Raw genomic sequence first — 11,861 nt, forward strand, 5'->3', positions numbered from 1 at the left:
TGAATAGTTTTAAAATCATATTGAGAACATTTTAATTTAAATAATCTTACCATAGTAAATTAAAAATATTTTATTCAATATTTCTATTTAATGTCAACAACTTAAATTATAAGTATAGTTGACGATCAATTATTATATTGATTGCATTCACTTCAGATATGATCGAAATAGATTGGAAACTAAAACAATTCCAAATTTCCAGTTTAGTAATATGGATTAAAAATAATATTTTTCATTCGTAAATGTACCTACAGCGAAATCACATTTTTGATTGTCTTCAATAATCGTACAATATAATAATATTAACTAGATATTTTCTTTTATTTTGCGAACGATTATGCATTATTTTATTTGACATTGAACTCCAATCGTTCAAAGAATATTTTAATACTGTTATACAATGCGTAACTCGCGTACACCAAGAACAACCGTCGAGCAACATCTCGTTATGTACGTTATGGGAAATCATGTGAAAACTATATTTGGGAATAGTCGAACTGCACTTACTTTAGTCGAATTGTACTTGGGTTCAAAAAAGGTAATGATCGAACTGCACTCGGGTAAAAAGCAGGTAGTGGTCGAACTGCACCTGGGCTCAAAAAAGTATTTCAATAAAATTATCATGCATTTGAAGGGGTTAGATTTATTTTATTTAGTTACATTTAATTTAATTAAGTAATCATTAGCGTGGTTAATAATTATTATTTTATACATCACATTATTATATGTTAATTATATATATTTACTTTATAATTGTTATATTATACATTATATTATTATTAGGTATACACTTTTTTTTTTTAATCGTCAAATTTAATTATTGTCATTATTATAATTTTTTGTACTAATGACTAACTGTATTCAAAAATTCTACCCTGGTAATACGCTTCTGAGTATATATGTTATTATTATATAATATTATCTGCGTTAGCTAAATGGCACGAACTAATACATAATGCTATTAAATAAGTACGCTGTAGAGTTCTTTAACAGAAAGATTCATAATATTTTTAGAGGGTTTTCCATTATAACTCTTTTTTTGAACGAATGCAGTTCGACCATTACCTTTTTTCAATCCAAGTGCAATTTGACCATTTATTTGTAGGTAATAAGTGCAATTCGACTAACCCGTTATATTTTGTTTGCTTAGTGAACACCGTTCGGCGTGTGAGACGTTTACACGTTAACGCCGTGTAGTGTTTGGTGTGGTTACGGTGGCAGGTATAATCTTACGTGACGAGGGAATATAATAATAATACTGTATAATGGCGTCTAAAACGACGTATAAAAATACGATGCAGACACTACGATAGCGAGCGTTGAATTCCTTTTTTCCGTCGAAATTCCGTGTTAATTTTAGAAAATTGATTAAAAAAAAAAAATAAATAAAAATTGAACGCTTGAAATCCGTCGGAAAAGTTCGACGGTGATGTTGTAAACGGTGGGGTAGGTGGGGGGTGGGGAGGAAAACGAAAACCTTTTCCAACGCCGTAGTTTGCGTAGTCACACTTACCGTGCATGATAATATTATCCCGTGGCCACTGTGTCTAATGGAAACGCGAAGAAGAAAAGGCCGTGTGGGGCACGGTGGACAGGAACCAGGAAGGTTTGTTGTCCGTGCGCGGGCCGGGTGTAACCTACGCGCGCGGCGTGTGTGAAATGTGATTGTCAACGCGCGACGGCGAACGCACTTATTTCGCACAGGGTCTGCGGCGGTGACGGTTTTTCATACCGCACTGCGGGTCGGACATATTAACAATGTCTGACGGCCGGTCAATGGTCGCAGTCGTACTGCTGTACAAACCAAAGGGTTCGTTTGTATCGGACTGAACGAGACGTAGTTTTTTTCCATTCCTTTAAATATTTCTATTCTCTCTCTCTCTTTCCAAGTGGTTTTTAAATTGCAGAGGTGGTTCCTAACATAGATGAGCGTACTAGGCATACGCACACGCACTCATGAGCTTGTTGTCTCATTGGTATTCTGTGTGTGCGTGTGTGTGTGTGTGTGTGTGTGTGTGTGTGTGTGTGTGTGTGTGTGTGTGTGTGTGTGTGTGTGTGTGTGTGTGTGTGTGTGTGTGTGTTTGTGTGTATTAGCGCGCGTGCGCACAAGCATGCGTGTAGAGTTGGCTGCGGTGGAATGACTAATTGCGCTGCCGCATGCGGGAAAGTGTCACGTCTAAAAATATATGCACGCTTCACTACCACAAGACATTGGTTCGCAGGGAAACGTTTTTTAGAACTCGATGACGAAGTTCGGGTAGGATGACGAAATCGCATTCTTTTTGGAAAACCGATCCCGAAACCTATATATAGAATGATATTTTCCGATTAGAATCGTATACAGAAAATACATCCGCTGCAACTCGTTTGCGCACATTCAAAATTTTTTACCTGAAAATCGACGACTCGTTTGCGTATAACGACACATTCACACACATAACACGTGTATACATATATCGTCACAGACTGCAGTACAAATTATCAAATATATTTATCTTAATATTATCTTATAATCGACTGTGTAGACTGTAGATTATATAAATTTGAATTTTTCAAACAACTTTTAGTAAAGTTTCAGTAGGTATGGACTATGGATATGGACGATAGAGTGATGACTAGTGTGTTGACGACTTAAACTTTAATATGGATTAATAATAAATGGATAATAATAATTTATTATACTCCTTGTGATTATTATAGTTGGTCACAGAACATTTTTTATTAGTGCATCTAAAATTTGAACATCCATTCATTAAAACATGATATCCAGTAAATTTATAATTATCTATATTAAAACATCATTTTTCTCGCCGAGATTCAAAAATATTAGAAATTTCTACGTCCATATTAAATTTTAAGTTGTTATTATTGATTATTGTTAATAATCAACGATAATAAGCAAATCTGTTCTGACACTAGGGATTTTCGTCATAAGTAGTTAAAATACATGTACGCAATCGAGTTGTGCATTTTTGTGCAATTGAGTTGTAAAAAAAATTAAATGTATGCAAACGAGTTGTAGCCGTATACTTCTATGCAAGAAAAAATAATGTAATTGAGAGACCCGCAGTTAAGGATTTAACAAAGGTTTTCAGAATATTTTTGTTACGTTATAATGTACATGCTGTTGAACCTGTGGTGACTTTTTTTGTATTTTTTTTTTTTTTTTGTTAAAATAAATTTATAATCTTTACAATACATAATAATAAGTAAATATCATCGAAGAATACATGAGTAATATGATTGGGGAGAAAAGCCCATTTGCAACACCCTCATAATTTGTTATTTAATTAAATTAATGATTAATGCGGTGTCTTAAAATGTATTTAAGATACCGATATGTAATATTTAGTATAAAAATAAAGATGTTGTACTATAATACATTTAAAGAACTAATATTCCTGTGCTCTTCAGGATTCCTCTCTCTCTCTCTCTCTCTCTCACTCTTTCTATTTCTCTCTTCAACTTTTAAACTCGCGTTTTTTATTTGGTATCGCAGAAGTTTCATGTATATGACACTATAATTTTATCATTACATATCATACTTAAAATAATCTGTGATCGAAGTCTATACGGTTTTTGATTTTGGTATTTTTCCACTATCTACTATAAAAGCAACAAGGAAATAGGTTTTCGAAATTAGCCCCATTATTTTTATATGTCAACATCATATGTTAAAGCAAATCAGCTTTTAAAATGTTCCAATCATATGCATGTCCACGTTCATAAAATAATTTTTAAAAATTACAGAATATGTTACAGGTGGTGGATAATTGAAAAATAATTAACAAAAAATATAATTTTTATTTGAAAATATATTTATTTTTTATTAGGACCCTCAATTTTCTAGTCAACTTTTTCATTCTGTTGGTGGCACATGCAATAAGTGTCGCTGATATTAAGTTATTATTTTTCTGTTACTTATTTCTGTTTGCAAGTTTTATAAAATGTTTAAGTATGTCATGCTACACTGTATGTAGACTACATCGATTTTAATCAGGTGGCATAAAATTGTTGAGCTAACTTCATTAAGACCATGTGATTATATATGATTATGATTATATACATAAACCTGCTATGTGGATTCAAGATAATTGTTGATAAATATGTTCTTACAGTGATCATATTTTTATATTTTTATTTGCTCGCAATATTATTCTTTCACAACATTCAATCTCATTGGTTTCTTAAGCAGTAGGTACTGTCGAATTCACTTAGTCGATATATGGAGTAGAATCGTGGAATTAGTGTATGTCTACCATGATGTAGGTTTGTAGTTTTGTAGGTTTCTACCTTCAAAAAAGGAGTTGAATAACACTTTAATGACATTCATGACAGCTCGATACGATTTGATTATCTTCGTTGTACGGCCAGGGGGAGTTAATTAAAATTTTCAAATTTATTTATTTATTTTTATTATATTTTTATATTTATTCATTGACGCTCGGTGGGCATAGAATACATAGTTGATAAGCACATGATTAATTATTTCAGTTTACAAAATAGAGTTAGATTATAGGAACAAAATAAAATAAAATATTTAAGGTGATAATTAGATGTATCAAATATAAATCAAAAAGATTAAATTTTTGACGAAATTTATAAATATAAACTATAAAAATGTATATTTGTTAACATAATGATTCAACTCTTAGAAAAAATGAAAGAAAAAATAATACTTAAGTTTATATCCCCAGAGTTAACATTAGGTTTACCAGTGTGAATAGACCATAGTTATGTTTGCTAGTAGGAACATAGAATTTAGACGTGAAGTTATGTTTGCATCGTTTTCATTAATTTATTTAAGTATTTCAGGATAATAAATTTTGGAATTCAATAAGTTGTATTTTGAAAAGGAGTATTATTATATTTAAAAAATTATAATGTAATGTCAGCTGATTTTAATGTACAGGATCAGATACAGATTAATTTGAATTTCGAAAAATTTAACTCAAAAGTATCTATTTTCTGACGTATTCGTAGCTGATTCTTTATTTGTCTACTACGCAAATAATTTCCAAAGTTGTTGCGAACGATAAATGGATGTAAAACGTATTATCTGACACGAATTATATGATGAAGAAGATAACGAATAACTCAATTAACTCGTTAAAACATTTAATGTGTTTAATGCATATAATACTATTATAAAGTTATTGCTTGTCATACTTATGAGTTTAATTAATGCAAAATATAATTTTCCATTATATATTCCAAATTATAAATATTGCACTCGTATTCATGCGTGATTAAATTTTAATTACAGATTTAATTAAATATATCATCACCATTTTTATTTCTGACATTGCATACATAATCATGTAGAGCTACAAATGATAATGATGTCAGATTAATAATTAAATAAATATAATTAATAAATAAATAGTAATAATAATAATAATAATAATAATAATTATTAATTAATAAACAATAATTATCATAAATTATTTATGATATACACTATTCACTTGTTTTTAATATCTCACTCATTTTTAATAAGTTTTTTAAGTAAGCATAACCGAAAAAGTAAATACCGAGAAAGTAAATACCTACAAGATTTCATAAATGAAAATTTTATGTTCAAATTATTAATTAATTTATAAACGTAACAATAATTATTAATTTTAAGGTTCGAAAAACGGTTTACCGAACGAAATAAAAAATGAAATGAGTTATTGTAAAATTAATAGCTTTCTGGTTGCCACTTAGAGTCTAACATAAACATTAATCAATATTGTTTGAAATTTGATGTTACTTAAGTTTTCATAAAATTGTTTAAAATAATCCGATTGGATTAAATACTCCTAAAAGTGAAAAATGGTTACTTTCGACAAATGCTTTTAACAAATGATCTTAAATGTAAATAATATATTTTTTGAATGGTACAGTCACCTTGCTCGAGTTTTAAATAATAAACCACCAGTATAACACCATTATGCCGTACGCTGAGATGATAAAATTCAGCCGAGTGCCCATGCCAAAAATGTTGTTCACTTTTACATCATCAAATATTCTTTGAATGGATATGTATTACATATGATGTAATATTCAGTATGGTAGAGAATTCAGGTACCACTAAATATCTCAGCTAGATAATCTTGTATTGAAATTAATATTTCTAAGGGCTTAGAGGATACTGAAATACTCATTTTTCGACAATTTTTCCCATTTTTAACCCTTATGGTACACGCATACGTAATACAACTTACTTTTTTTTTCAATGGCAACCTTATTTTTTTCTACGTGTTCGGATAGATTATTTTTTTTTTCTAACAATTTTTGTTTAAAAAAGTTTTTTCTCTTTTTAAAATTGACTAAATGGGAATAAGTCAAAATTTGAAGTTATACATAGTTAGTTTTTTGCGAAATTTTTACCTAAAGCATAAAATTATAAAAAAAAGTGTCAAACAATTGAACTTTATTTTTAGTGTTATTTTTGTAATCAAAATATTAACAAATTATATTGCTTTTCAAAACTGATGACAGAACAATATGAAACCCCAATTTTGTGAGCAATATGTCATATTAATTTGTTATAAATAATTGTTTTCATCAATAAAATTGTTTTTCTTTTCAGATACATAAACATTAGCTCGAAAAACTTACGTTGTCAACAGTGAAGAAACAATTGTAAGTTATCAAGTTTTCAAATTTCAAAAGCGTCTCGTATACCTTATCATGGCTTAATTATAATGTGTGTATAGTTAAAAACTTAATAAGCATACCATTAATTTAACATTTCAATAAATTTATCCGAAACATATAATTTGTTATGACTTGTAATAAAGTACTACGTAAGGTATTTAACAATTGTTTCATTTGTATTTTGAACACAATTTTCGTTAAGTTCAGGATCGTTTATTGATTACCTTGTACATATTTCAATAATCCTTTTTAGTTTTAGAAATAGTTATAATGGTAATCATTGCTTCTATGATAATAGTTGTAGGATTATTAAACATTTTTAAAAAAAGGATTTCTTCGCTGTAATGAAAATGATTGATTGCAAATCGGCTTAAAACTCAGTATTTGATTAAATACAAAACGCTAACCAATCATTGACCAAAAAAAAAAAAAAAAATTGAAGTGAAATGAAGACGAACGTTTTGATGACTAGTAAACTTTCGCGGACGACGTGACGTACTCAGCGCACGGTGACGATAATAGGTTTATTCGCTGATTAACTAAAATCGATTCGTCAGTAAAGCTATACCGACGCAGTGACGCGAAATATTTTCCTAGACAATGATATTACGCCGTTTCGGAATAACACAATAGACGTATTGCACGGAACGTGAACAAAAAATTACAGTTCCATTGGAAAAATAATAATAATCATCCATACGAAAACGTATACTTTATACGGTTTCGCTGTACTCGTTTTAAGTTTGAGTGTTTACATCTTAGGAAACTGATGATAATAATAATAATAATATGATGATAATGATGATAAGTGCAAAAGAACAACATACAACGGTTTCGACGAAGAACACTCGGAGCGGTCAATCAAAACCGGCGTCTAATGCATCACATTAGAGTGCATGAAGTTTTAAACAATGCTTTTTTTAACTTTTGAAATCGGATCCGGAAATCGATTAAATAATGCGAATGTGGATTTAACACGAAACGACTGTTAGTAGTTATAACGTATTAATTATCCACAGCGAACATGAATGTTAAGTGCAATGTTGTGTAGTACGATATTATGACTCGACTGCTCGTTTACATCTAAATTAATATCATTGATTTCAATAATACGCTATTTATATACTTTTTTTCAGAACTACGAATAAATAATAATCATTCGCTTAATTCGTATAATGAAAACTAAAATTCTTTCGATAAATTAACGGGTAGTGCGATTCTTTAAACACGAATCAGCCATATCCGTCTTCTCATTATGAGTGTTCGCAATATTTAATTCGTTCTATTTTTTCTTTACACTGCCCATATCCAAACCCCCTGGTCTGTGGTATTTACACCGTGGTTATAATATCTTACCACCTCTTTGATTCTATTGGTTAAAAAAAAAATACTCCCGATGTATCTACAATTTTGATTTTAAATCCTCGAAAAGAATATTTTAACTATCATTACGTTAAGTAATGTATTAGTAATATGTGGTTCGTTTAAAGTGAGAACTAACAAGCGAAGTGAACGAGTATTTGTAGACAAATATATTTTTATATCGTCGCCTTATCATTTTCATGATTACACTAAAATCGAATTGTAATTTTCTGAACGAAAATAATTAAAATCATGCGTTAAAATAGTGTTGGTGTTTCGTTTTGTATAATAGTATGAAACAAAATGTCTCAACAAATTACGGGGTACAGTGAAAGTTATAATAACCATTATAATATATTTCATTATAATATGGTATAGCAGCTATCAATCTTGAATAATTTCTTACGGAGAGAAAAGAAAATACAATACATCAAACAAGTTTTTAAGTTTGAAACATCCGGGGTCCTGGGTTCTACGCATGCATGTTGTCGCCTCCGCATCAATGTGATATACTCTAATAAGCATAAGCTAAATGTCTGAGTAGTTCAATCAAATTATAGCAGTGATGTATTCGTGTTTATCATATTACTATTTTTATATTATACCATATGTAAGAGGTGTGTTTATTTTTAGTTGTATGTGGTCCAATAATTTTTAATTGGCCGGATTTAAATATACACTAGCCCCTAGGGACTGGAGGATTTAAATCAATCATTTAAACTGCATTTACATTTCATTGGTTGATCAAATATTATTTTTGAATCAGTTAATTTCAGTTAAAATATAAATGCACATAATTCTTAGAATCATAAATACCAAAAATTCCAATCATTATATATCACACAGTGAGTAGATGAAATTCGATAATGCTTTGTATGCACTTTTGGCACAAACACTTATTAATTTCTGCAACTTTGTTATAAAATACATATGATTATATCGAAAAAAAAATTAAAAATTGAAATACATTTATTTAATTTTACGGGATTTCGATAAGTTATGCCAATGATTTTATATTGAATTATTATCACGTCTTGTACATTTGTAAAATCAATATTCAATATTTCTACGATCTTTTAATTTTTGCATATGTTCATAAATAATATATTATTACGAGTATACTATAATTTCATAAACATATCAGTTTTATAAATAATGAATTACGAGTATGTTATTTTACCATTTCGATATTTTTCAACTATCACAAATCTATTTTTAATTAAATTAAAATAATTCATAAAATTGTGATAAATTTAAACATTTATTTAAAATTATCAATTTGATATACATAGGAACAATATACAATATCATTACATATATTTATACTGAAAACTTGTACTCAACTACTCGATAACTACAATTTAAAATCATGCGAAAATAAAATACATACTTGCTACCTTCCGAAAACATTATACAAATTTAAATGAATGTATTTTACACTTGTTCCAATTCAAATATAAATAAGAATGTAATTGATAAACCGTGTTTCATTTGAAATCTATTCGTTTTAAATATAATGAATTAAATGTTTTCAAGTTGATATCCATTTTACAATTAAAACGAGTAAAAGTGCATTTTATTTTACCGTACAATTTTGTAGTGGAAGTTATTTTTGCATAATATGAACATTCGTGTTTTACAACGCTCGTCTTGATGTGGGCGATTTTTGTCATATTCTTATTTTAAGTTTGAAGAAAGTTTTTAAAGTGATAAATATTTGAAAATAATATTGGAAAAAAAAAAACGACGTGCGATAGAAAATCAGTTACAATACGAACAAATTCGTCACTACGCTCGAATAAATTAGTAATGAATAATTCAACCGATAAGTGAAAAACGTATGGAATAAAGTTTTTGTATTAAAGTTTGAACATCTAAACTAGAAGACCGAATACGATTACCAACAACTATGAATGACGAATGTTAGCAATACTAAGGGTTCCAAAACCCATTAGACGAAAAGAAAAATATTCAGTTCATCAAAATGTAAATACAGGTACAGCTGCTGTAGAAGGGCGTCGTTGAAAATCGGTTTTGGTATGTCCTATAAAATTACAGTGTACGCGAAAAAAATCAGTGTCCATGTGAGTTATGGTTAAATTTACTCCGTGTAATGAAGTGAAAAGACTTGCGCGAGTTCTTGCCGGGTAAAAACTAAATTCGAGTGAAATGCGTTTCAAATAGTTAACTGCAAGTATTTGTACAAGTATACTTATAATTACTTAACTATCAGTAAAGATTTCGGTCAGATGTATTTCTATAAAAATAATTTTAGTCCACCCGAATTTATAACCTTATATATATTATTATAAAGAGATACCGTATAAATATTTTTTTCATAATTGAATACTAAAGACTTCTCGTAGTATAATTAGTTATTTTTATTAATTATTTTTCGTAAATGAATCTTTGTTGAAGTTTGTTCAGAAACTACAGTAAACACTTAATATACCATAAATATCTCGTGGTCGTAAGGTGTAAGGTCTTGAGGTATAAGTATTACTTTAGGAACTATGTTAAATAATGTGATTTTCCACTAATAAATGTTATCTACAGCCACTTGTCAACATTAAATTTACTGAAGAGCTATATAAACCTGAATCTGATCATCGATTATAAACTAAAGTAAAATGTGTTAAGTAGGTATGTTTACTTTTATTCTTATATTTTAGTAACATTTTACAGACTTTAAATTTTATACTGGAAATAAACTCTAGAAAATAAACCCTGTTCGATATAATGTTTAAAACATTATATTTTAGTTAATTTCTATATACATTTTACATTATTTCAATGGATTTCTAATAAAACTTTAAATAAACCAAATCCCTAAAATGTTAACACATTATATCACAAATCATTAATGAAATATACAACCAATATATTTGTTCTGTAATACCTACCCATTGTATACAATCAAAAGGAAGTATTTTTTATGATTGTTAACAATAAAATATTTAATCAACATGCCAGTGATGTATATGCGTTGTATGAATGAAAATAATAAATTTAATTAATTGTATAATGCATTATCAATAGTGTTTGGATAATCTTTTTATTTGAAAATTAATAAAATGTTTATAGTTAACCTGTTTAAATTCAACGTTAGCTAATGCTAATCCAGCTCAATTGAAAAATTCTTGTTGAAGTTCATAGTTCGGGTTTAAATACTACGATTAATCGAATCATAATATTTCCTTTATTACCACGCATATTGATATTATTTTTTTAAATGAACGATACGTTCAAATCATATATATATATATCGAGTACATGGTATCTGTTTTTAATCTTATATCTAAATACAATAGTAATTATAAACACTTTTATGTTGAGTGTTTTTAGCCAAGTTTTATTTATACTTTTTTTCCCACAACAATTATTGTCTATTAACCTAAACTTTCTATAGTAAATAAAATAAATGATATCACTGAGTAAAAGTATTATAATGAAGACGTTTTTTTTTTTTGAATAATGATACAAAATAAATAATAGAGGTCATCAATCTTTTTCATCTTCTACCACCCTATGTGTTTCTATTATTGTTAATATATTTAATAGTTTACATAAATCATTATAAAACCATAAAAATATTTTAATTAATCTTGTATTCTTTTTTTCTTGTTGAACAATAATTGTCGTTTCGGTGTTTAGCGTTTCAATTTTGTACATTAACCACATGTACACCGTGTGAATTTTTGGGCGGAGAACATACCTCTTTAATAAATATCATCTGTACTGAATTACCGAATATTTTATCCGACAAACAGTTAGGATACTTGTACGAAAAATAGACCAAATAATAATAATGATTTTCATACGATGCTGACAAAGTAGTTAAATGCATTCATGTC

The 11,861-nt window shown here is 28.5% G+C and overlaps 1 protein-coding gene across 1 annotated transcript in view; it reads right to left on the reverse strand.

Moving 5' to 3' along the window:
- LOC112680731 (TWiK family of potassium channels protein 18-like) overlaps positions 1–1,814 on the reverse strand; it is a 36,402-nt gene extending 34,588 nt beyond the window's left edge. The window contains exon 1 of the mRNA XM_025550917.1: positions 1,514–1,814. Coding sequence (XP_025406702.1) covers positions 1,514–1,520 — 7 coding nt within the window. The 5' untranslated portion in view covers positions 1,521–1,814. The remainder of the gene's footprint in view (positions 1–1,513) is intronic.
- Between the last annotated feature and the right edge of the window lie 10,047 nt (positions 1,815–11,861).

This window comes from Sipha flava, unplaced genomic scaffold (genome assembly GCF_003268045.1).
Source record: "Sipha flava isolate LNK unplaced genomic scaffold, YSA_version1 179_pilon_pilon, whole genome shotgun sequence".
NCBI classification, from domain to species: domain Eukaryota; kingdom Metazoa; phylum Arthropoda; class Insecta; order Hemiptera; family Aphididae; genus Sipha; species Sipha flava.